The sequence below is a fragment of the Bufo bufo genome, chromosome 4, assembly GCF_905171765.1.
Source record: "Bufo bufo chromosome 4, aBufBuf1.1, whole genome shotgun sequence".
Lineage (NCBI taxonomy): Eukaryota > Metazoa > Chordata > Amphibia > Anura > Bufonidae > Bufo > Bufo bufo.
This window is the reverse complement of record NC_053392.1, coordinates 39009750-39037633: the sequence shown is the minus strand read 5'-3', so window position 1 is coordinate 39037633 and position 27884 is coordinate 39009750. Positions and strand designations below refer to the sequence as shown.

The following is a 27884-nucleotide window of genomic DNA, read 5'->3' as shown; positions in this document are numbered from 1 at the left end:
GATGCAGTAAAGATTTTCAACACTGTACGAGATCTGTCCCAAAATGCGTTGCTGCACCAGTAAACATTTTCAGCGATGTTGTCGATCGGTCCTCAAATGCAATGTCAATCTGGTGAGATCTGTCCTGAAACGCTGAATAAGCACCCCAAGACACCAAGCTCACTCCGATCGGTCCCGAAATGCGTTGTCAATCCAGTAAAGGTTTTCAGCAGAGCGATCACATTCCTAAACCCAGAAATGTCTATTGAACTGCTCCGACCACAGCTTCTGTGCTGCCTCCAGGGAGCAGCTTCTTGCTTTCTCTTTGTGCCCACACATTACTAAAAATGTCTACAAAAGGGTCAAAGGAAAGTATCTGACTGATGCGTTTCTGTTCTAGTATTAAAATAATGCAGAATAATAAATCTTCAGCAAGTCATCATACAGTGATATGGAAGGTGTATTATACTGGGGGTGTGTGATGTCATCATACAGTGATATGGGAGGTGTATTATACTGGGGGGTGATGTCATCATACAGTGATATGGGAGGTGTATTATACTGGGGGGTGATGTCATCATACAGTGATATGGAAGGTGTATTATACTACGGGTGTGTGATGTCATTATACAGTGATATGGGAGATGTATTATACTGGGGTGTGTGATGTCATCATACAGTGATATGAGAGGTGTATTATACTGGGGGGGGGGGGGTGATCTGTCATCATACAGTGATATGGGAGGTGTATTATACTGGGGGGGTGATGTCATTATACAGTGATATGGGAGGTGTATTATACTGGGGGGTGATGTCATCATACAGTGATATGGGAGGTGTATTATACTGGGGGGTGATGTCATCATACAGTGATATGGAAGGTGTATTATACTACGGGTGTGTGATGTCATTATACAGTGATATGGGAGATGTATTATACTGGGGTGTGTGATGTCATCATACAGTGATATGAGAGGTGTATTATACTGGGGGGGGGGGGGGGATCTGTCATCATACAGTGATATGGGAGGTGTATTATACTGGGGGGGTGATGTCATTATACAGTGATATGGGAGGTGTATTATACTGGGGGGGTGATGTCATTATACAGTGATATGGGAGATATATTATACTGAGGGGGGGGGTGATGTCATCATACAGTGATATGGGAGATATATTATACTGGAGTGTGTTATGTCATCATACAGTGATATGGGAGGTGTATTATACTGGGAGGGTGATGTCATCATACAGTGATATGGGAGGTGTATTATACTGGGGAGGGTGATGTCATCGTACAGTGATATGGGAGGTGTATTAAACTGGGGGGGGGGTGATGTCATCATACAGTTATATGGGAGATGTATTATACTGGGGGGGGGGGGTGATGTCATCATACAGTGATATGGGAGGTGTATTATACTGAGGGTGTGTGATGTCATCATACAGTGATATGGGAGGTGTATTATACTGGGGGGTGATGTCATCATACAGTGATATGGAAGGTGTATTATACTACGGGTGTGTGATGTCATTATACAGTGATATGGGAGATGTATTATACTGGGGTGTGTGATGTCATCATACAGTGATATGGGAGGTGTATTATACTGGGGGGGTGATGTCATTATACAGTGATATGGGAGATATATTATACTGAGGGGGGGTGATGTCATCATACAGTGATATGGGAGATATATTATACTGGAGTGTGTTATGTCATCATACAGTGATATGGGAGGTGTATTATACTGGGGAGGGTGATGTCATCATACAGTGATATGGGAGGTGTATTATACTAGGGGTGTGTGATGTCATCATACAGTGATATGGGAGGTGTATTATACTGGGGAGGGTGATGTCATCGTACAGTGATATGGGAGGTGTATTAAACTGGGGGGGGGGGGGGGTGATGTCATCATACAGTTATATGGGAGATGTATTATACTGGGGGGGTGATGTCATCATACAGTGATATGGGAGGTGTATTATACTGGGGGGTGATGTCAACATACAGTGATATGGGAGATGTATTATACTAGGGGTGTGTGATGTCATCATACAGTGATATGGGAGGTGTATTATACTGGGGGGGTGATGTCATTATACAGTGATATGGGAGATGTATTATACTGGGGGGTGATGTCAACATACAGTGATATGGGAGATGTATTATACTAGGGGGGTGTGATGTCATCATACAGTGATATGGGAGGTGTATTATACTGGGGGGTGATGTCATCATACAGTGATATGGGAGATGTATTATACTGGGGGGTGATGTCAACATACAGTGATATGGGAGATGTATTATACTAGGGGTGTGTGATGTCATCATACAGTGATATAGGAGATGTATTATACTGGGGGTGATGTCATCATACAGTTATATGGGAGATGTATTATACTGGGGTGTGTGATGTCATCATACAGTGATATGGAAGGTGTATTATACTGGGGGGTGATGTCATCATACAGTGATATGGAAGGTGTATTATACTACAGGTGTGTGATGTCATTATACAGTGATATGGGAGATGTATTATACTGGGGTGTGTGATGTCATCATACAGTGATATGAGAGGTGTATTATACTGTGGGGGTGATGTCATTATACAGTGATATGGGAGATATATTATACTGAGGGGGGGGTGATGTCATCATACAGTGATATGGGAGGTGTATTATACTGGGGGGGTGATGTCATTATACAGTGATATGGGAGATATATTATACTGAGGGGGGGTGATGTCATCATACAGTGATATGGGAGATATATTATACTGGAGTGTGTTATGTCATCATACAGTGATATGGGAGGTGTATTATACTGGGGAGGGTGATGTCATCGTACAGTGATATGGGAGGTGTATTAAACTGGGGGGTGATGTCATCATACAGTTATATGGGAGATGTATTATACTGGGGGGGTGATGTCATCATACAGTGATATGGGAGGTGTATTATACTGGGGGGGGTGATGTCATCATACAGTCATATGGGAGGTGTATTATACTGGGGGGTGATGTCAACATACAGTGATATGGGAGATGTATTATACTAGGGGTGTGTGATGTCATCATACAGTGATATGGGAGGTGTATTATACTGGGGAGGGTGATGTCATCGTACAGTGATATGGGAGGTGTATTAAACTGGGGGGGGTGATGTCATCATACAGTTATATGGGAGATGTATTATACTGGGGGGGGGGGGTGATGTCATCATACAGTGATATGGGAGGTGTATTATACTGGGGGGTGATGTCAACATACAGTGATATGGGAGATGTATTATACTAGGGGTGTGTGATGTCATCATACAGTGATATGGGAGGTGTATTATACTGGGGGGTGATGTCATCATACAGTGATATGGGAGATGTATTATACTGGGGGGTGATGTCAACATACAGTGATATGGGAGATGTATTATACTAGGGGTGTGTGATGTCATCATACAGTGATATAGGAGATGTATTATACTGGGGGTGATGTCATCATACAGTTATATGGGAGGTGTATTATACGGGGGGGTGATGTCATCATACAGTTATATGGGAGATGTATTATACTGGGGTGTGTGATGTCATCATACAGTGATATGGAAGGTGTATTATACTGGGGGGTGATGTCATCATACAGTGATATGGAAGGTGTATTATACTACGGGTGTGTGATGTCATTATACAGTGATATGGGAGATGTATTATACTGGGGTGTGTGATGTCATCATACAGTGATATGAGAGGTGTATTATACTGGGGGGGTGATGTCATTATACAGTGATATGGGAGATATATTATACTGAGGGGGGGGGGATGTCATCATACAGTGATATGGGAGGTGTATTATACTGGGGGGGTGATGTCATTATACAGTGATATGGGAGATATATTATACTGAGGGGGGGTGATGTCATCATACAGTGATATGGGAGATATATTATACTGGAGTGTGTTATGTCATCATACAGTGATATGGGAGGTGTATTATACTGAGGGGGGGTGATGTCATCATACAGTGATATGGGAGGTGTATTATACTGGGGAGGGTGATGTCATCGTACAGTGATATGGGAGGTGTATTAAACTGGGGGGTGATGTCATCATACAGTTATATGGGAGATGTATTATACTGGGGGGGTGATGTCATCATACAGTGATATGGGAGGTGTATTATACTGGGGGGGGTGATGTCATCATACAGTGATATGGGAGGTGTATTATACTGGGGGGTGATGTCAACATACAGTGATATGGGAGATGTATTATACTAGGGGTGTGTGATGTCATCATACAGTGATATGGGAGGTGTATTATACTGGGGAGGGTGATGTCATCGTACAGTGATATGGGAGGTGTATTAAACTGGGGGGGGGTGATGTCATCATACAGTTATATGGGAGATGTATTATACTGGGGGGGGGGTGATGTCATCATACAGTGATATGGGAGGTGTATTATACTGGGGGGTGATGTCAACATACAGTGATATGGGAGATGTATTATACTAGGGGTGTGTGATGTCATCATACAGTGATATGGGAGGTGTATTATACTGGGGGGTGATGTCATCATACAGTGATATGGGAGATGTATTATACTGGGGGGTGATGTCAACATACAGTGATATGGGAGATGTATTATACTAGGGGTGTGTGATGTCATCATACAGTGATATGGGAGGTGTATTATACTGGGGGGTGATGTCATCATACAGTGATATGGGAGATGTATTATAATGGGGGGTGATGTCAACATACAGTGATATGGGAGATGTATTATACTAGGGGTGTGTGATGTCATCATACAGTGATATAGGAGATGTATTATACTGGGGGTGATGTCATCATACAGTTATATGGGAGGTGTATTATACGGGGGGGTGATGTCATCATACAGTTATATGGGAGATGTATTATACTGGGGTGTGTGATGTCATCATACAGTGATATGGAAGGTGTATTATACTGGGGGGTGATGTCATCATACAGTGATATGGAAGGTGTATTATACTACGGGTGTGTGATGTCATTATACAGTGATATGGGAGATGTATTATACTGGGGTGTGTGATGTCATCATACAGTGATATGGGAGATATATTATACTGAGGGGGGGTGATGTCATCATACAGTGATATGGGAGGTGTATTATACTGAGGGGGGGTGATGTCATCATACAGTGATATGGGAGGTGTATTATACTGGGGGGGTGATGTCATTATACAGTGATATGGGAGATATATTATACTGAGGGGGGGTGATGTCATCATACAGTGATATGGGAGGTGTATTATACTGGGGGGGGGGTGATCTGTCATCATACAGTGATATGGGAGGTGTATTATACTGGGGGGTGATGTCATCATACAGTGATATGGGAGGTGTATTATACTGGGGGGGGTGATGTCATCATACAGTTATATGGGAGATGTATTATACTGGGGGGTGATGTCAACATACAGTGATATGGGAGATGTATTATACTGGGGGGGGGGGGAGATGTCATCATACAGTTATATGGGAGATGTATTATACTGGGGGGGGGAGATGTCATCATACAGTGATATGGGAGGTGTATTATACTAGGGGTGTGTGATGTCATCATACAGTGATATGGGAGGTGTATTATACTGGGGGGGGTGATGTCATCATACAGTTATATGGGAGGTGTATTATACTGGGGGGTGATGTCAACATACAGTGATATGGGAGATGTATTATACTGGGGGGGGGGGAGATGTCATCATACAGTTATATGGGAGATGTATTATACTGGGGGTGTGTGATGTCATCATACAGTGATATGGGAGGTGTATTATACTGGGGGGTGATGTCATCATACAGTTATATGGGAGATGTATTATACTGGGGGGGGGGAAGATGTCATCATACAGTTATATGGGAGATGTATTATACTGGGGGGGGGGAGATGTCATCATACAGTGATATGGGAGGTGTATTATACTAGGGGTGTGTGATGTCATCATACAGTGATATGGGAGGTGTATTATACTGGGGGGAGATGTCATCATACAGTTATATGGGAGATGTATTATACTGGGGGGGGGATGATGTCATCATACAGTGATATGAGAGGTGTATTATACTGGGGGGGTGATGTCATCATACAGTGATGCGGGGAGATGTACAGGACAGGCTTAGATACAGAGGCTCAGCAGACTGTGACATATAATAGACTTATGTGAAGAAGCGAATACTTGTTTATTAAAAAATAAATCTATAACAATACACAGAGCTACAGGTCACAGTCATCAGGCTGCCGGATTTGTTTTTTTAATACACAAGTATTCATTTGGGGTCCTCTGGAGCAGCGCTCTTTATTCTGGATGCTCAGCTACACAGCTCAGCAGACAGTATCACACATGATAGGATTAGATACACAGCTCAGCAGACAGTATCACACAGGATAGGATTAGATACACAGCTCAGCAGACAGTATCACACAGGATAGGATTAGATACACAGCTCAGCAGATGGTACAGCACGATTGGATTAGATACAACCTACAGCAGGTAGTATTCCACATGATGGCATTACTTTACAGCCAGTATCACACATAAGATCAGATATACTACAGCCAGTATCACACATAATAAGATCAGATATACTACAGCCAGTATCACACATAAGATCAGATATACTACAGCCAGTATCACACATAATAAGATCAGATATACTACAGCCAGTATCACACATAAGATCAGATATACTACAGCCAGTATCACACATAAGATCAGATATACTACAGCCAGTATCACACATAATAGGATCAGATATACTACAGCCAGTATCACACATAAGATCAGATATACTACAGCCAGTATCACACATAATAGGATCAGATATACTACAGCCAGTATCACACATAAGATCAGATATACTACAGCCAGTATCATACATAATAAGATCAGATATACTACAGCCAGTATCACACATAAGATCAGATATACTACAGCCAGTATCATACATAATAAGATCAGATATACTACAGCCAGTATCACACATTCCCGCCGCTACTATTTTGCGGCCTGTCCGTAATGACGTCATGACGTGCACGTCCTCTGAAGACAGTACGCGCGCGGGCACGCCGTTGACCGGTGACGTCACGGACGGGAGCGCGCTTGCTGTAGTTTGAAGTGTCGCGGGAGGAAGGAGCGGATTGTGGAGCCGGTACCAGCAGACACTCAGCATGGAGACCTCAGAGAGCAGCTTCAAGACCCCCTGTAAGGTGGAGAGGAAGAAGAGCTCCGGTGAGAGCCGCACCGCGGTTATAACGTCTGCACTAGTGTATACAGGACGGAGATACCGCGTGTGACGTCACTACAGTAAAAGCATCTGTGACGTTGATATGTAATGGGGGTGATGTCATGCAATGATATGGGGGGGTTGTATTATACTGGAGTGTGATGTCATCATACAGTGATATGGGGGGGGCTGTATTATACTGGGGGTGATGTCATCATACAGTGATATGGGGGGGGCTGTATTATACTGGGGGTGATGTCATCATACAGTGATATGGGGGGGCTGTATTATACTGGGGGTGATGTCGTCATACAGTGATATGGGGGGGCTGTATTATACTGGGGGGTGATGTCATCATACAGTGATATGGGGGGCTGTATTATACTGGGGGGTGATGTCGTCATACAGTGATTTGGAGGGGGGGCTGTATTATACTGGGGGGTGATGTCATCATACAGTGATATGGGGGGGCTGTATTATACTGGGGGGGTGATGTCATCATACAGTGATATGGGGGGGCTGTATTATACTGGGGGTGATGTCATCATACAGTGATTTGGAGGGGGGGCTGTATTATACTGGGGGGTGATGTCATCATACAGTGATATGGGGGGGCTGTATTATACTGGGGGTGATGTCGTCATACAGTGATTTGGAGGGGGGGCTGTATTATACTGGGGGGGATGTCATCATACAGTGATTTGGAGGGGGGGGCTGTATTATACTGGGGGGTGATGTCATCATACAGTGATATGGAGGGGGGGCTGTATTATACTGGGGGGTGATGTCATCATACAGTGATATGGAGGGGGGGCTGTATTATACTGGGGGTGATGTCATCATACAGTGATATGGGGGGGCTGTATTATACTGGGGGGTGATGTCGTCATACAGTGATATGGGGGGGCTGTATTATACTGGGGGGTGATGTCGTCATACAGTGATTTGGAGGGGGGGCTGTATTATACTGGGGGGTGATGTCGTCATACAGTGATATGGGGGGGCTGTATTATACTGGGGGGGTGATGTCATCATACAGTGATATGGGGGGGCTGTATTATACTGGGGGTGATGTCATCATACAGTGATTTGGAGGGGGGGCTGTATTATACTGGGGGGTGATGTCATCATACAGTGATATGGAGGGGGGGCTGTATTATACTGGGGGTGTATTTTGTGGGGCTGCACGGACATACGGATGTGGACAGCTTGCGGTATGTTGTCTGCATCTTTTGCGGTCCTATTGATATGAAGGGTCCACATCCAATCTGATGAGGACTGGGAATACCGTCGTGCACGAGGCCTAAAGGCCAAAAACTGCTGCCCTGCGTATCCGGCCTGCAGGGGAGGAGCGCACACTATAGAGCCAGGACCAGGCGGCACTATTATAACCACACTATTCCTCTGTCCCAGGACCTGTCACCCCCTCCCCCTCCTTCGCTATACCAGCCTCACCATTCATGAAGAAGTTTGGTTACGGCACCGGAGTCAGCGTTTACCTCATGAAAAGGTAAGTCCTCTCCGGAGACACCCATCTGCTATCACAGGGTTCACTCCTGGAAGACCACACACCCTGTGCACCAGTGTCTTGATGTATTGTACTCCAGAGCTGCATTCACTATTCTCCAACTGTTCCCTGATTGTTCCGTCACTGAAGAGTCCTCTTTACCCGGGACAATGTGCCGTCAACTAATGTACAGCCTGCAAGCTTGTGGTCAGTATGTACACAGTGACTTCACCAGCAGAATAGTGAGTGCAGCTCTGGAGTATAATACAGGATGTAACTCGGGATCAGTACAGGATAAGTAATGTATGTACACAGTGACTGCACCAGCAGAATAGTGAGTGCAGCTCTGGAGTATAATACAGGATGTAACTCAGGATCAGTACAGGATAAGTAATGTATGTACACAGTGACTGCACCAGCAGAATAGTGAGTGCAGCTCTGGAGTATAATACAGGATCAGTACAGGATAAGTAATGTATGTACACAGTGACTGCACCAGCAGAATAGTGAGTGCAGCTCTGGAGTATAATACAGGATCAGTACAGGATAAGTAATGTATGTACACAGTGACTTCACCAGCAGTATAGTGAGTGCAGCTCTGGAGTATAATTTAGGATGTAACCCAGGATCAGTAATGTATGTACACAGTGACTGCACCAGTGATATGGGGGGGCTGTATTATACTGGGGGGGATGTTATAACCAGAGCGAGTGCAGCTCTGGAGTATAATGCAGGATGTAACTCGGGATCAGTACAGGATAAGTAATGTATGTACACAGTGACTCCACCAGCAGAATAGTGAGTGCAGCTCTGGAGTATAATACAGGATGTAACTCAGGATCAGTACAGGATAAGTAATGTAATGTATGTACACAGTGACTCCACCAGCAGAATAGGGAGTGCAGCTCTGGAGGATAATACAGGATGTATCAGTTTCCTTATGTATCATTCCTCAGGTCACCTAAAGGTTTATCTCACTCTCCTTGGGCTGTGAAGAAGGTGAATAAACAATGTGATAAGTCCAGCAAGAACCTGTATGAGCAAAGACTGAATGATGAGGCCAAAATCCTCAAAAACCTGCAACACCCCAACATCATCGGTGAGTGTAGAGTCTGGAGAACTTCTGGTAAGATGGTCTGTGGCAGACATGGCACAATACTGGATTAGCCAGATTTTCTTGCTAGTCTGACACTGAGTCCTGTACAGCCTATGACATCATCAGATCGCTTCTTACTGCTATCTGCACTTTGGAGACCGGTGGGGGCCACATCAGTGCCTACACATGGACGTTTAAAGGGGTCTAGTGGAAGTTAAAGGGGTTATCCGAGCCTGGAAATTTCCCCCCGTATGCCCGCGACCTTCACACTGATTCTACTCACCTAGCTCGCTGCTCCTGGTTCCCGCATGGCTGCCGCTGTGCAGACGACCCTGTGACCCCGCGTGCAGATGAAAACATCCGGTGTCAGGTTGGGGGTCAGCCAATGGCAGGCAGCGACGAGCCTACCTATCGTCACCCGTGATGCTAGGGAGGCTTGTTCCTGTCGTCGCCTGCCATTGGCTGAGCATAACTAAAAATTAAACATGTCCATCTCAGGTTACCGGGGGCTGACCAAGACCAATGATGGCAGCCTGTGCCTGGCCATGGAGTACGGCGGAGAGAAGTCGCTGAACGACCTCATAGAGGAGAGGAACGAGAAGTGCCTGGGCCCGTTTCCTGCTGACACCATTCTTAAAGTGGCCCTGAACATGGCGCGGGGCCTGAAGGTATGAAATCACAGATTTACCTTGTTGCATTTGGGTGGGTCATTGCTTAAAGGGAAGCTCCACTTTTACTGGTTTGCAGGTCATGTGACTGCATCAACCTATGGCGAGAGGTTTGGAAGTGGGGGCCACAGGCGACTCTTGAATCATTTCCTGGTAGAAGGTCCCATTATTTTGAGATCTAGGCAGATATGTGCCTAACCCCTTAACCTCTTAAGGACACATGACGTACTGGTACGTCATGTGTTGTTCCGATCACTGCCGCCTGGCCGGCAGTGATCGGAACAAGGTGCCTGCTCAAATCATTGAGCAGGCACCTAGGCTAAATGCGCGGGGGGGTCCCGTGACCCCCCCCATGTCGGCGATCGCAACAAACCGCAGGTCAATTCAGACCTGCGGTTTGATGCGCTTTCTGCAGTTTCTGATCCCCGCAGTCCCTGACCGCGAGGATCAGAAACTTTATAATGTCCAAAATATATCTGTATCCCACCCCCTGCACCACTGAGTGATTTTAGCCCCGGTGGGAGGTGCAGGGGGAGGGTTGCGGGAGGCGGGCGGTGCGGCAGGCGGGATCGCGATCCCCCGCCCGCCTCCCCTTGAATGATCGTTGGTGGTTAGTGGGTATACCAGGGTGCCAGCACATTGCTGGCACCCTGGTATAAACGGCTGACATCTGCGATGCGATGTCAGCCGTTTAACCCTTTCCATACAGCGGTCCGTACGGACCGCTGTATGGAAAAAGTTAACAGTAAGAGGGAGCTCCCTCCCTCTCCCATTGGGGGGCTACTGTGCCTTTGCAGCCCCCCGATGGGAGAGGGAGAGAGCCCCCAGACAGCCCCGTCCTTACCCTTCCCCGTCTGCGAAGTTCTGAGCAGACGGGGAAGGTTCCCATGGCAACAGGACGCCGTCTCAGGCATCCTGCTGTCCATGGTGCTGAACAGATCTGTGCTAAAGGCAGAGATCTGTTCAGACAAAGTGTAAGTAAAGTACAGTACAATATATATTGTACTGTACTGTATTACGCAGACATCAGACCCACTGGATCTTCAAGAACCAAGTGGGTCTGGGTAAAAAAAAAAGTGAAAAACAAGTAAAAATCAAAAAACACATTTATCACTGATTAAAAATGAAAAAAATAAAATTCCCTACACATGTTTGGTATCGCCGCGTCCGTAACAACCTGATCATGTTACTTTACCCGAACGGTGAACGCCATAAAAATAAAAAACTATGATGAAATTGAAATTTTGCCCACCTTACTTCCCAAAAAAAGGTAATAAAAGTGATCAAAAAAGTCGCATGTACGCCAAAATAGTACCAATCAAACCGTCATCTCATCCCACAAAAATCATACCCTACCCAAGATAATCGCCCCAAAACTGAAAAAACTATGGCTCTTAGACTATGGAAACACTAAAACATGTTTTTTTTGTTTCAAAAATGAAATCCTTGTGTAAAACTTACATAAATTTTAAAAAAAAGTATACATATTAGGTATCGCCGCGTCCGTATCGACCGGCTCTATAAAAATATCACATGATCTAACCCCTCAGATGACCACCGTAAAAAATTTAAAATAAAAACGGTGTAAAAAATGCCATTTTTTGTCCTCTTGCGTCACAAAAAGTGTAATGGCAAGCGATCAAAAAGTCATATGCACCCCAAAATAGTGCCAATCAAACCGTCATCTCATCCCGCAAAAAATGAGACCCTACTTAAGATAATCGCCCAAAAACTATGGCTCTTAGACTATGGAGACACTAAAACATTTTCTTTGTTTTCAAAATGAAATCATTGTGTAAAACTTACATAAATAAAAAAAAAAAGTATACATATTAGGTATCGCCGCGTCCGTGACAACCTGCTCTATAAAAATACCACATGATCTAACCTGTCAGATGAATGTTGTAAATAACAAAAAAAAAAAAACAGTGCCAAAAAAGCTATTTCTTGTTACCTTGCCTCACAAAAAGTGTAATATAGAGCAACCAAAAATCATATGTACCCTAAACTAGTACCAACAAAACTGCCACCCTATCCCGTAGTTTCTAAAATGGGGTCACTTTTTTGGAGTTTCTACTCTAGGGGTGCATCAGGGGGCTTCAAATGGGACATTGTGTCAAAAAAAACAGTCCAGCAAAATCTGCCTTCCAAAAACCGTATGGCATTCCTTTCCTTCTGCGCCCTGCCGTGTGCCCGTACAGCAGTTTATGGCCACATATGGGGTGTTTCTGTAAACTACAGAATCAGGGCCATAAATAATGAGCTTTGTTTGGCTGTTAACCCTTGCTTTGTAACTGGAAAAAAAATATTAAAATGGAAAATCTGCCAAAAAAGTGAAATTTTGAAATTGTATCTCTATTTTCCATTAAATCTTGTGCAACACCTAAAGGGTTAACAACGTTTGTAAAATCAGTTTTGAATACCTTGAGGGGTGTAGTTTCTTAGATGGGGTCACTTTTATGGAGTTTCTACTCTAGGGGTGCATCAGGGGGGCTTCAAATGGGACATGGTGTCAAAAAACCAGTCCAGCAAAATCTGCCTTCCAAAAACCAAACCGCGCACCTTTCACTCTACGCCCCGCTGTGTGGCCGTACAGTAGTTTACGGCCACATATTGGCGTGTTTACGTAAACGGCAGAGTCAGGGCAATAAAGATACAGTCTTGTTTGGCTGTTAACCCTTGCTTTGTTAGTGGAAAAAATGGGTTAAAATGGAAAATTAGGCCAAAAAATGAAATTCTCAAATTTCATCCCCATTTGCCAATAACTCTTATGTAAGCCTCGCAAAGTGACTTCAGACTTGAACTGGTCCCTAAAAATTGAGTTTTTGTAAATTTCTGAAAAATTTCAAGATTTGCTTCTAAACTTCTAAGCCTTATAACATCCCCAAAAAATAAAATATAATTCCCAAAACAATTCAAACATGAAGTAGACATATGGGGAATGTAAAGTCATTACAATTTTTGGGGGTATTACTATGTATTACAGAAGTAGAGAAACTGAAACTTTGAAATTTGCAAATTTTTCAAATTTTTGGGTAAATTAGGTATTATTTTGTGCAAAAAAAAAAATTTTTTTGACTTCATTTTACCAGTGTCATGAAGTACAATATGTGACGAAAAAACAATCTCAGAACGGCCTGGATAAGTCAAAGCGTTTTAAAGTTATCAGCACTTAAAGTGACAGTGGTCAGATTTTCATAAAATGGCCTGGTCCTTAAGGTGAAATAAGGCTGTGTCCCTATGGGGTTAAAGGGGTTGTCCAGAGTTTATTTTTAACTGTATGCCAACCAGTGGGACCTGTGAAGAGATGTATACCTACCCGCACCGTTTCGGCTCCTTGCTTCTCTTTACTGGACTTCTGGTCCCTGCCTATAAACTTCATGTACAGACTGGGTCAGGCAGTGATTGACAGTGCCCCTAGAACAGGCTGGGACATAAGGCGGCGGGGGACCCATGGAGCCTAAACCGAGAGGCAGGGAACAGGTAGGTATGCTTCCCTTTCCCGGTCTGGTGGTGTGAAGGTCTAATATGACACGTCAATCCTTGACAACCCCTTTAACCACCTCAGCCCCCAGTGCTTAAACCCCCTTAATGACCAGGCCACTTTTTACACTTCTGACCTACCCTACTTTCACCGTTTATTGCGCGGTCATACAACTTACCACCCAGATGAATTTTACCTCCTTTTCTTCTCACTAATAGAGCTTTCATTTGGTGGTATTTCACTGCTGCTGACATTTTTACTTTTTTTTTTTTTTATATTAATCAAAAATGACCGAAATTTTTGCAAAAAAATGACATGACATTTTTCACTTTCTGTTGTAAATTTTTTCAAATAAAACTACATTTCTATATAAATTTTTCTCTAAATTTATTGTTCTACATGTCTTTGATAAAAAAAAAAAAATGCAATAAGTGTATATTTATTGGTTTGGGTAAAAGTTATAGCGTTTACAAACTATGGTGCCAAAAAATTAATTTCCGCACTTTGACTTTCTGAGCACCTGTCATGTTTCCTGAGGTTCTACAATGCCCAGACAGTACAAACACCCCACAAATGACCCCATTTCGGAAAGTAGACACCCTAAGGTATTCAAGGTAAAATGTCAATCAAGATAAAAACAGATACATAAAATGAATAAAAATGCATCAATAAATTGGCAATAACCACAATGGAGCGACTGATGAATATTTGAATAAATATTGGTAGTGCCCATAAGGGGCTATTCCGCCATATGGCACTTGAGATTCCTTGTAAGGCCTGATGTTTATGTCCTTAGCTTATTCAGCAAAGATTCAATAGAAAAACCGCAATTGTAGATGTTATTTATAAGGCTGGGAGGGTTTGGTCTATAGTCCACAAACGGCACTCACACTCGGCTTTATATGGTGGTATTATTTATACTGAGTGGTCAAGTCCGGTAATGTTCCTTATAGGTACAATCGGCAATATTCAAATTCAGTCCGGGGGTTCTTATCAGGATATGAATGATGTTCAATTGGAAAATGATTAACGGTACTCTCGGCTGTTCAGCCGCTTACCTCCTCCTTCCAGGGATAGTCCACGTGTGTCCGCTAATGTTCGTCGGGGGGCGAGTGGTGCGGGAAACTCCGGCGTCTTGCGTCGCACTCCTCGATAGCCGCACTCGCAAGATCTCGCGGGATCACACTTGCGTGACTTCCTTTTTCGTCCGGTGATGACGTCTCTACTGTGTCGATTCAAAGATTCGATCTTCCAGATATTATAATAATGTCTGCATGGCCATGTGACTAAAAGTATTCCGACAGGTGTATGGCGTTTACCAGACGCGTTTCGGGAAATATAACTATCACTTCCTCAGTGGTTACGCTACACCTGTCTGTATCCGCCTTATATACTCTGTAGGACTGTCGTCAAAACCTGGACGCCGGATTTTGAGTCCAAACTTTAGAATTTAAAATTCGGTGCTTCCGATTTTTTTTACTTATGTTAGACGCTTCCGATTTTTTTTGACATAGTTCTTCAAACTTCCGATTTTTTTTTTTTTGGACTTCTGATTATTTTCAGATATCCAATTTTTTAGAATATCGTTTTTTTTTTAATTTTTTTTTTATATTTTTTTTAGAGACTTTCGATTTTTTTTTTTTTCTGTTATGATTTTCTCACGGTTTTATTTGAACACAGTGAGGTTTTTTTAAAAAGAAAGAAGGGTGCTCGCCCAACATATATCTTTATTTCCTATCTTATCTCTAAGAGGTAGGGTGTCCTCTCTTTTGGGTTGGTAGCACCATATCATAGGTAATTAGCAGTGAGCCACCACCACAGCCGTTTTCTAGTACCCTAAGGTATTCGCTGATGGGCATAGTGAGTTCATGGAAGTTTTTATTTTTTGTCACAAGTTAGCGGAAATTTACTTTTTTTTTTTCCTTACAAAGCCTCATATTCCACTAACTTGTGACAAAAAATAAAATTTTACATGAACTCTCCATGCCCCTCACGGAATACCTTGGGGTGTCTTCTTTCCAAAATGGGGTCACTTGTGGGGTATTTATACAGCCCTGGCATTTTAGGGGCCCTAAAGCGTGAGAAGTAGTTTGGAATCCAAATGCGTTAAAATGCCCTGTGAAATCCTACAGGTGCTCTTTAGAATTTGGGCCCCTTTGCGCATCTAGGCTGCAAAAAAGTGTCACACGTGGTATCGCCGTACTCAGGAGAAGTAGGGCAATGTGTTTTGGGGTGTATTTTTACATATACCCATGCTGGGTGAGAGAAATATATCTGTAAATTGACAACTTTGTATTAAAAAAAAAAAAAATGGGAAAAGTTGTCATTTACAGAGATATTTCTCTCACCCAGCATGGGTATATGTAAAAGTACACCCCAAAACACATTGCCCTACTTCTCCTGAGTACGGCGATACCACATGTGACACTTTTTTGCAGCCTAGGTGCGCAAAGGGGCCCAAATTCCAATGAGTACCTTTTTTAGGAGGGCATTTGGATTCCAGACTTCTTCTCAAGCTTTAGGGCCCCTAAAATGCCAGGGCAGTATAAATACCCCACATGTGCCAGGGCCTGTCTGTGCGGTGGCTGCGACGGGGGAACTACTGCACGTGCCACCGTACCAGCTTCAACTGCCCTGGTGCTCGCCACTTCACCATGTTGTACGGCAGTGCTGGTACTAGGTCCAGGGAGGGCTGCGCTGCTGGTGTATGCCTCACCACGTGATCTGGCAGCGCCAGCCCCAGCCCCACTCTGCTGCCCTTGAAGCGGATCCTGCGCAACCTGTGGTCTAGCAACACGGGGCCGGGTACACCTGGTGGTATCAGGGACCTCAACCTCATCGTCCGAACTTTGGGTTAGAGAGCCACTGCTTTCTACAGGTTCATATTCTGACCCGCTAGATTCGTCAGATGAGGGTTCCCTTTCCTCATCCGACTGGGTCAGAATCCTGTAGGCCTCTTCAGAAGAATACCCCCCGTTTGACATTTTGGACTACTAAATTTAGGGGTATTCCCTGAGACTACCCAAGAAAAAAAGCAAACCTGTCTTACAAAGGGGAGGCTAGCGAAGTACCGGAGGCCGCTGCGATTGATAAAAAATATCAAAACTGTTTTTTTTTATAGCCGCAGCTCTTGTAAAGTGATTGTGCAGTGATAAAAAAAAAAGAAAAAATTTTTTTTGTCACTGTGGCGAGGCGGGCGTGGGTGAACGCACGTGTGGGCGACCGATCAGGCCTGATCGGGCAAACACTGCGTTTTGGGTGGAGGGCGAGCTAAGGTGACACTAATACAATTATAGATCTGGTAGGATAGAAGAATTGCAGGGGTGGCGCTCAATGGATGCTGTATGCAAAAAGCAGCGGTATCGCGGCAAGAACCACACAAAACTGCCGCACAGGAAAGGCAATGAAGTGTATTTAAGATACTGCGCTAAAGGACAAATTTTAGAGATCAATGTTACTATACAGGTATTGCAACTGGGTGCAGGCTGGCATGCGAAGATGTGTCACCATACAGGTGTTTGAGCTGGTCGGAAACCGCTTCCCTGCAGTGAAGGCTTCAGTTGGCGTGCTTTTGTCTGCGTCCCTGTAGGTTCGGTGAGGCGGCTTTTTTCCTTTTCTTTTCTTTTCTCTACTTTTTTGCTGCTTTATTGCTTTGATTATCAGTTTGTTTTTTCTTTCTTTATTCTTTGTTCTTTATCGATGCTTTGGGTCAGGATGGGGTAATCCAGCTGCAGGATGGATCGGCGTGCTGCCTCGTGCCCCGGCCGGTGGCGCGCTGCAGCCGCAGGTGGAGGTGTGTGTAGGGGAGTGGTTGGCGCTCACTTGGAGTTGATTAGTGACGTCACTAAAGCGGTCAAGCAATGACCGACAGGTGCCAGGTATCCTTCTCCAACGCGTTTCGAACAGCACGCTGTTCTCCCTCAGGGAGTGTTGCCTGGCTGTTCATGCACCCTTTTTATAGGCCCTTCTCCAGAGCTTTAACCTCTTCCCTGCCAATCCTGCATGAATTCAGTGTTATTCACCTATTCAAAAGCGAACAATTCTAGCTCCGCATTTAGTCCGTTTGGTATTAGGCTGTTCCTTTTTGAATATCCATTTGGATTCCTTTTTTGACATCTCCTTGATGTAGTCCCCCCCCCCTCTTATTAGGTGGTATTATTTCAACCCCACAAAAACGGGATCCAGCAAAATTTCCCCCATGCTTTATACTGTAATGACGCGATAATGGATGTCCTTCATATTTTCTGGTTATGTTATATATATGTTCTCCTATTCTTTTCTTTAGGGTTCTCTTGGTGCGGCCCACGTAGATTTTATTGCAAGGGCATGTTAAGGTATATATGACCCCTTTACTATTACAGGTAATGAAGTGTTTTATGATGTGTTTATAGGATCCCTCGGAGTTGCTGATTTCTGTTATTATTTTTTTATTTTTTGATATTTTGCATCCTCTACAGGTTCTACACGGATGGAACCCTCCTAGTCCTCCTCCTTTTAATTTCTGATTTTTTTTTCCCCCTACATTGGTTCCTGTACATCTACCTGTTGAGGCAATTATGTTACCTATATTTTGTGCCCTTCTGAATACAAATTTTGGGTCTTTCGGGATAAATTCTCCTATTATTTTGTCCTCTTTAAGGATGTCCCAGTGTCATTTTACTATTCTTTTGAATATTGGGACCTGATCACTGTATGGTGTTATAATGGGTGGGATTTTTGTGTTGGTTTCAATATCCAGAGTACTTTGTATTTTTATTCTCATTTTTCTTTTTAGCTGTTAGTAGAATTTGTCTGTTTAGTTGGTTTATTTCAATCTTTTGCTCCGACAATTTTGTTGTGTCATATCCCTTATGTTCCAATTTTTTCTGTAGTGTGTCTGCCTCCTTTTCATATTCCTCTATTTCTGTGCAGTTTCGTCTTAGCCTCATGAATTGGCTCCGCGGGATGTTTTCCAGCCATTTGGGAAGGTGGCAGCTATTCATCGATATGAAGCTGTTTCCATCTGTCGGTTTGCTGTAGGTTTTGGTAAGTAATTTGTTTCCCTCTATGTAAATGGTTAGATCCAAAAAGTTAATTTCTTTACTGCTGTATGTAGAACTAAATTCCAAATAAAAATCATTTTTATTAATATCTTTTAAAAATTCCAGCAGTTTTGTTTCTCCCCCATCCCATATAAAAACAATATCGTCGATAAAACGTCGCCAGAGGACGAGACCCGCACGGGGGGCGCCACCTGGGTGGATGGTCAACTCCTCCCACCACCCGACATATAGGTTAGCGAACCCCGGTGCGAATCTCGTCCCCATCGCGGTACCCCACGTCTGTAGGTAAAATTGTTCATTGTATAAAAAATAATTTTTAGTTAAAATGAACATAATACATTCTCCCAAGAAGTTAATCTGTGTTTCAGGCATTTCTCCTTTTTTTGTTAAAAAGTGTTGAACAGCGTCCACTCCTTTACTGTTTTCTATCACGGTGTATAATGATTTTACATCCAGTGTGCCCATTATGTAATTGTCTTTCCATTCTGTATTGTTAAGGATTTGTAGAGTGTGTTGGGTGTCTTTAAGATAGGTTGGAAGTGCCTGCACGTAAGGTTGTAATTGCTGGTCAATATATCTGGATAGTGAGCTAGTGAGGCAGTCTATACCTGACACAATAGGTCTCCCTGGTGGGTTTTTCATATTTTTGTGTATTTTGGGATTATGGTATAGTACAGCAATTTTTGGATGGATGTTGTTTATAAAAGTTGCTTCTTTTTTATTAAAAATGCCTATATCTCTCCCTTTTTGGACTAGCCCTTTTAGTTGTTTTTTGAACAGTTCAGTGGGGTCACTTTTTAGTTTTTTGTATGTCCTTACGTCACTTAAAATATTTTCGGTTTCCTTTTTGTAGTTCTTGGTGTTGAGTAGTACAATGCCCCCCCCCTTTGTCAGCTGGGCGTATGATGATGTTGTGATCTTTTTGCATGCTGAAGATGGCTTTCTTTTCTTCCTCCGAGATATTACGCATATATTGAGGGTTTTTTGGGTATTTAATTTTCCTTATGTCCCTTGTTACTTGGTTCATAAAACTGTTTAAGGCTGAGGAGTATTCCTGTATGGGGTTATGTCTTGATTTAGGTTTTAGATTGGTGTGTTTGAAGATATCTGTCGGCTCCTCCTCTGTATCTTTGCGTATTTCCTTATGTTGGTTTTTTTGGGGCATTTGATTATTTGCTGATTTTTTTTTTTATAAAGTATTTTTTCAGGGCTAGGTTCCTCATAAATTTTCTCACCCCGATGAATGCCTCAAATTTGTTGAGGTGTACCGTGGGGGCGAATTTTAGTCCCTTTTTGAGGATTTTTTCCTCCCCTGGTTTTAGAGTGTGGTCGCTAAGGTTGTATATTTTTTGTCCCCATTTTTCCTCCGTTTCTGTTTTCCCTATTGGTTTTTTTCTTTTTTTTGGAGAATTTCCCCCCTCTGCATCCCTTTTTTTGTTTGTATTTTTTCGGACCTGAAAAAAATCCTTTTTTACTGTTTTTTTGATGCTATCTTTCTTTCTTCTTGTTGTTTCCAAATGTTCTTGATTTTCCTGATTGGTTTCCTCATTTGTCGCTGATTGTATATCTGCTGTGTCTTCTCCTGTTTCTCCAGGATGTTTTCCATTTGTCAATGCTGCGCTGTATGATGTATTTGTATTGTGTCTTCTTAGTGAGAATCTTTCACCTTTCCCCTCACTCTTATTGCTGGTATTTTCTGTTCTCTTTTTTGGCTTCATTATCGGTTGTGTGTTACCATTTTGGTTTATGTCATCATCTATTAATTGACTCAATGGACTATATCTATTATGTTGCACAATGCTGGGGTTGTGTGTCTGGGCTTCTATTGTCACGTGGTTAGTTGTAGCTGGTGGAGGGTCTGTATCATTATACTCTGTGTGGATCTCCTCTGTATGATTGTATACTGAGAAGGATGTATCTTCAATATTTGATGTTTCTATAGATAATTCATCTATAGTTTCTAGAGCACTGAGATCTTCAGTTTGTTCATGATTGAATATGTGCGTTGGTAATGAGTCTCTATTGAATTTCCACATTTTCTTTTCTTTTATTTCTATTTCTTTGTAATACAGTCTTGTTCTTATGTTGTCAACCAGCGGTTGTATGCTTGGGTCGTCTTTCCAAGGACGTATTTTTTCAAAAGCTGTGCATATTTCTTTACTCATGGTTGTTAGTCTCTGCTTTCTTTTATGGATGATGAAGCTGATGGCTTTTCTTGAGAAGTCATGGAACATCTGGTTCCATTCAGTGATAATTTCTAGGGATGTCCCGATACCATTTTTTTTAAGACTGAGTACGAGTACCGATACTTTTATTTAAGTACTCACCGATACCAATTACCGATACTAATTTTAACAATAAAATACACACACATGTATTTTCTGACCACTGACCAACCAAAAGGCCCAAAAACAGAACTATAACATTCCAAGGAGACGTTATACTGTATGGGGCAGCCACAAGGAGACGTTATACTGTATGGGGGGCAGCCACAAGGAGACGTTATACTGTATGGGGGGCAGCCACAAGGAGACGTTATACTGTATGGGGGCGGCCACAAGGAGACGTTATACTGTATGGGGGCGGCCACAAGGAGACGTTATACTGTATGGGGGCAGCCACAAGGAGACGTTATACTGTATGGGGGCAGCCACAAGGAGACGTTATACTGTATGGGGGCAGCCACAAGGAGACGTTATACTGTATGGGGGCAGCCACAAGGAGACATTATACTATATGGGGGGCAGCCACAAGGAGACGTTATACTGTATGGGGTCAGCCACAAGGAGACGTTATACTGTATGGGGGGCAGCCACAAGGAGACGTTATACTGTATGGGGGCAGCCACATGGAGACGTTATACTGTATGGGGGCAGCCACAAGGAGACATTATACTATATGGGGGGCAGCCACAAGGAGACATTATACTATATGGGGGGCAGCCACAAGGAGACGTTATACTGTATGGGGTCAGCCACAAGGAGACGTTATACTATATGGGGGGCAGCCACAAGGAGACGTTATACTGTATGGGGTCAGCCACAAGGAGACGTTATACTGTATGGGGGCAGCCACAAGGAGACGTTATACTGTATGGGGGGCAGCCACAAGGAGACGTTATACTGTATGGGGGGCAGCCACAAGGAGACGTTATACTGTATGGGGGGCAGCCACAAGGAGACGTTATACTGTATGGGGGGCAGCCACAAGGAGACGTTATACTGTATGGGGGGCAGCCACAAGGAGACGTTATACTGTATGGGGGGCAGCCACAAGGAGACGTTATACTGTATGGGGGGCAGCCACAAGGAGACGTTACACTGTATGAGGCGGCCACAAGGAGACGCTACTGTAAGGAGTCAGGACAACAATTTTTGAAGCCCCCCCTCCTCAGTATAATAGTCTTGCGGCCATCATACAGTAATGTATATTTCTTCTTGCCCTAATGCCTGCTTTTAGAGATCAATGTGCAGCTTGCAGGCAGGAAGGGAAGGACCAGGGCCATAGAAGACAGACACTACACCTTTAGAGGGACTCGCTCCTGGCAAACACAGTGGAGCAGACTGTGATGTAATTATAGTTATTGCAGGGACTCAGAGAATCGTCTGAGAGTTTATTAGTTAAAACGAATCGAATGAGTCAGAGACTGTCACCCCAGACTTCCTGCTCTGCTACATGCACCCTGTACACACACAGCTCCACTACATGCTATGCTAATAATGCCCCCCCATAGAAGCGGTGCACAGGTATCGGCAGTGGTATCGGGGACATTTACTCGTGCAAATGCCCGGTATCGGTATCGGTACCGATACTGGTATCGGGACATCCCTAATAATTTCTTTATCACCCATGTCTCCTGATAGGGTTTTTTCTACTTTCAGTCCTTTTGGCACAATGTTCCACTCCAGGTATTTTTCCAATGTCATTATCTCCCATAGGTCTTTTAGTTCTATGGTTAGCATGTCTTCTAGATTTCGCAAAGTATTTCTAATGAATGGAAAGTGTGTATCCACATGATTGTTGTTTTTAGAGTTTTTTATGGAATTGGATCCAAAGATAGAATGAACTCTCTGGATCCGTTCCTTTCTGTCCCACCACAGTTCCGCCATATAGATGCTGGTACGTGTGGTTATTAACAATAGCAGAGAACACTAGCAGCCCCCCAAAGCTTGTGGTTGGTATGAGCAAGTAGGATAGAAGAATTGCAGGGGTGGCGCTCAGTGGATGCTGTATGCAAAAAGCAGCGGTATCGCGGCAAGAACCACACAAAACAGAATGTATTATGTTCATTTTAACTAAAAATTATTTTTTATACAATGAACAATTTTACCTACAGACGTGGGGTACCGCGATGGGGACGAGATTCGCACCGGGGTTCGCTAACCTATGTGGTGGGAGGAGTTGACCATCCACCCATTTGGCGCCCCCCGTGCGGGTCTCGTCCTCTGGCGACGTTTTATCGACGATATTGTTTTTATATGGGATGGGGGAGAAACAAAACTGCTGGAATTTTTAAAAGATATTAATAAAAATGATTTTTATTTGGAATTTAGTTCTACAGAAATTAACTTTTTGGATCTAACCATTTACATAGAGGGAAACAAATTACTTACCAAAACCTACAGCAAACCGACAGATGGAAACAGCTTCATATCGATGAATAGCTGCCACCTTCCCAAATGGCTGGAAAACATCCCGCGGAGCCAATTCATGAGGCTAAGACGAAACTGCACAGAAATAGAGGAATATGAAAAGGAGGCAGACACACTACAGAAAAAATTGGAACATAAGGGATATGACACAACAAAATTGTCGGAGCAAAAGATTGAAATAAACCAACTAAACAGACAAATTCTACTAACAGCTAAAAAGAAAAATGAGAATAAAAATACAAAGTACTCTGGATATTGAAACCAACACAAAAATCCCACCCATTATAACACCATACAGTGATCAGGTCCCAATATTCAAAAGAATAGTAAAATGACACTGGGACATCCTTAAAGAGGACAAAATAATAGGAGAATTTATCCCGAAAGACCCAAAATTTGTATTCAGAAGGGCACAAAATATAGGTAACATAATTGCCTCAACAGGTAGATGTACAGGAACCAATGTAGGGGAAAAAAATCAGAAATTAAAAGGAGGAGGACTAGGAGGGTTCCATCCGTGTAGAACCTGTAGAGGATGCAAAATATCAAAAAATAAAAAAATAATAACAGAAATCAGCAACTCCGAGGGATCCTATAAACACATCATAAAACACTTCATTACCTGTAATAGTAAAGGGGTCATATATACCTTAACATGCCCTTGCAATAAAATCTACGTGGGCCGCACCAAGAGAACCCTAAAGAAAAGAATAGGAGAACATATATATAACATAACCAGAAAATATGAAGGACATCCATTATCGCGTCATTACAGTATAAAGCATGGGGGAAATTTTGCTGGATCCCGTTTTTGTGGGGTTGAAATAATACCACCTAATAAGAGGGGGGGGGACTAAATCAACGAGATGTCAAAAAAGGAATCCAAATGGATATTCAATATGGACAGCCTAATACCAAACGGACTAAATGCGGAGCTAGAATTGTTCGCTTTTGAATAGGTGAATGACACTGAATTCATGCAGGATTGGCAGGGAAGAGGTTAAAGCTCTGGAGAAGTGCCTATAAAAAGGGTGCATGAACAGCCAGGCAACACTCCCTGAGGGAGAACAGCGTGCAGTTCGTAACGCGTTGGAGAAGGATACCTGGCACCTGTCGGTCATTGCTTGACCGCTTTAGTGACGTCACTAACCAACTCCAAGTGAGCGCCAACCACTCCCCTACACACACCTCCACCTGCGGCAGCAGCGTGCCACCGGCCGGGGCACGAGGCAGCACGCCGATCCATCCTGCAGCTGGATTACCCCATCCTGACCCAAAGCATCGATAAAGAACAAAGAATAAAGAAAGAAAAAATGAACTGATAATCAAAGCAATAAAGCAGCAAAAAAGTAGAGAAAAGAAAAGAAAAGGAAAAAAGCCGCCTCACCGAACCTACAGGGACGCAGACAAAAGCACGCCAACTGAGGTCTTCACTACAGGTAAGCGGTTTCCGACCAGCTCAAACACCTGTATAGTGACACATCTTCGCATGCCAGCCTGCATCCAGTTGCAATACCTGTATAGTAACATTGATCTCTAAAATTTGTCCTTTAGCGCAGTATCTTAAATACACACAATTATAGATCTGACCGTGATCAGTTCTGATCACTTACAGATACTATAAAAGTGCAAATGCTGATTAGCGATACGCTAATCAGCGAATCAGTGACTGCGGTGGGCTGGGCGCTAACTGACGCTAACTACCTAACCAAGGGGCCTAAACTATCCTAAACATAACAGTCAATACTAGTGGGAAAAAAAAGTGACAGTTTACACTGATCACTTTTTTCCCTTTCACTAGTGATTGACAGGGGTGATCAAGGGGTTAATTGGGGTGATGGGGGGTGATCTGGGGCTAAGTGTGGTGTTGGTGGGTACTCACAGTGATGTCTGCTCCTCTGCTGGGACCAACCGACGAAAAGGACCAGCAGAGGAGCACAGAAGCCATTTAACACATTATATTTATAAAAGTAATATTTTAAAAGTCACCAACCTGCCAGCGCTGATCATTGGCTGGCAGGCTGGTGACCAACTCCTTCTGCAACTTTTGCCGACCCGCACTGCGCATGTTAAGCTCTTCAAGAAGTTAATAAAGCCAGAGCTCAGTGGTGATTCTTCTACTGACGTTATGTCCTGACCATACTGCAGTCCCATCCAGAGCTGTATTCAGGGTTCTTCCAGGGACTGGTCCCCTGGTATTCAGATTAAAGGGGTTGGCCAATCTTACACATTGGTAAAATATATCGCTAGGAAAAGCCAGCAACATCAGATAGGTGTGGGTCCTACCTCTGGGACAGACACCTATCTGACATTAGCATATCCTAGCGATATACCACCAGGGTGTGAGATGGACCATGAAGTCCTGATCTACGGCTGGAGGGTTGGCGGTACGTACACCGCTACTTTCCGTAGAAATGACTGGGAGAAGCGTTGGAAATCCCTTCACATTTGGCCGTGTCCGGCATTTATTTCTGTGCCAAGTGACTACACAAGCAACGTCAACTCTGAAACCAGGGGCTCATCGGTATTTGTGGAGGTCGCAGGGGCCAGACTGTTACTGTAGGGGTTGTCATGGGGCCGGCTGGGATGTTCTGCACCGCGTATGTCTCACCTCTTTCATATGTTCTTACTTTTCCCTCCAGTACCTGCACATTGATAAAAAAATCCTCCACGGAGACATCAAGTCCTCCAACGTTGTCATCAAAGGAGACTTTGAGTCCATCAAAATCTGTGATGTCGGGGTGTCGCTGCCGCTGGACGAGAACATGATCAGTGAGTACCACGAGAGCCCATGTGAGGACTCGTATGCAGGGTCTGGGGGTTCATCTGTTGAGCCGAGGTTCCTGCACTTGGTTAAATTCTCCTCCTTACTTCCAGTGACCGATCAGAAGGCGTATTACATCGGCACCGAGTCCTGGAAACCCAAGGAAGCTCTGGAGGAGGACGGGGTAATCACAGACAAGTCAGACATCTATGCCTTTGGCCTGACTCTGTGGGAGATGATGACCCTGTCCATCCCTCATCTCAACCTGCCACCCGAAGACGACGATGATGAAGGTGCGAGTCTTCAGGACCCGGTGGACTATGGCGGTGAGATCTCCTTCACTTATTTTATTGCTTCTTCTGTTTGTCCACAGAGGACTCGTTTGAGGAAGACGACTTTGACGAAGACGCCTACTATGAAGCCCTGGGGACGCGGCCCCCGCTGAACGCAGATGAGCTGAACGATTCCTACCAGCGGGTCATCGAACTGTTCTACCTGTGCTCGAATGAGGACCCCAAGGAGAGACCCTCTGCCGCCCAGATTGTGGAGGCCTTAGAGGCGGAGAACATCCAATGAGTATTTTTAGGGCTGAGCTAGGCTCGGGGTGTCACCAGTTTTAGAGTTTTTAAAGTGCCAACTTCCTTAGAAAGTTACCAAGAGACGGTTTAGATAAGTTACATAGATAGAGGTGTTACAATGAGGAGAAAGTATGGTAAAGAGGCGGATACAGCGCCCCCAGAGGTGAGGGAGAAAACTGCACCTAACAGCAACTTGTGGTGCAGAAAAGTCTTTATTTGTTTAGTTATCGTTTTGTTTGTGTTTTATTAATGTATTTGTGTGTTATGTATTCATATAATAAAATGTATTAGATTATAACAAAACCAAGTCATTCACCAACTGGCAATCATTATAGTAGTTATATTCTTGTACATAGGAGCAGTATTATAGTAGTTATATTCTTGTACATAGGAGCAGTATTATAGTAGTTATATTCTTGTACATAGGAGCAGTATTATAGTAGTTATATTCTTGTACATAGGAGCAGTATTATAGTAGTTATATTCTTGTACATAAGAGCAGTATTATAGTAGTTATATTCTTGTACATAGGAGTAGTATTATAGTAGTTATATTCTTGTACATAGGAGCAGTATTATAGTAGTTATATTCTTGTACATAGGAGCAGTATTATAGTAGTTATATTCTTGTACATAGGAGCAGTATTATAGTAGTTATATTCTTGTACACAGGAGCAGTATTATAGTAGTTATATTCTTGTACATAGGAGGCAGTATTATAGTAGTTATATTCTTGTACATAGGAGGCAGTATTATAGTAGTTATATTCTTGTACATAGGAGGCAGTATTATAGTAGTTATATTCTTGTACATAGGAGGCAGTATTATAGTAGTTATATTCTT

The 27884-nt window shown here is 43.4% G+C and overlaps 1 protein-coding gene across 2 annotated transcripts; it reads left to right on the top strand.

Moving 5' to 3' along the window:
• The first annotated feature begins 7098 nt into the window (after nucleotides 1–7098).
• On the top strand, nucleotides 7099–27248 carry PBK (PDZ binding kinase). Of its 2 annotated transcripts, XM_040430951.1 has the most exons (7): nucleotides 7101–7256; nucleotides 8665–8761; nucleotides 9715–9857; nucleotides 10353–10522; nucleotides 26343–26472; nucleotides 26578–26757; nucleotides 26838–27248. In XM_040430951.1, the coding sequence occupies exons 1-7, from the start codon at nucleotides 7196–7198 to the stop codon at nucleotides 27038–27040; spliced, it is 984 nt and encodes a 327-aa protein (XP_040286885.1). In that variant the 5' UTR covers nucleotides 7101–7195; the 3' UTR covers nucleotides 27041–27248. The 2 variants fall into 2 exon arrangements, with proteins under 2 accessions (XP_040286884.1, XP_040286885.1); XM_040430950.1 differs by having other exon boundaries at nucleotides 7099–7256; nucleotides 26343–26757.
• Nucleotides 27249–27884: the final 636 nt, after the last annotated feature.

What these genes read in the sequence shown, in the direction of transcription:
- PBK (XM_040430950.1), top strand. Translation starts at nt 7,196, where the DNA reads ATGGAGACCTCAGAGAGCAGCTTCAAGACCCCCTGTAAGGTGGAGAGG. An exon ending in AGCGTTTACCTCATGAAAAG is followed by an intron (nt 8,762 to 9,714) that starts GTAAGTCCTCTC and finishes ATCATTCCTCAG; the next exon opens with GTCACCTAAAGGTTTATCTC. An exon ending in ACATGGCGCGGGGCCTGAAG is followed by an intron (nt 10,523 to 26,342) that starts GTATGAAATCAC and finishes TTTTCCCTCCAG; the next exon opens with TACCTGCACATTGATAAAAA.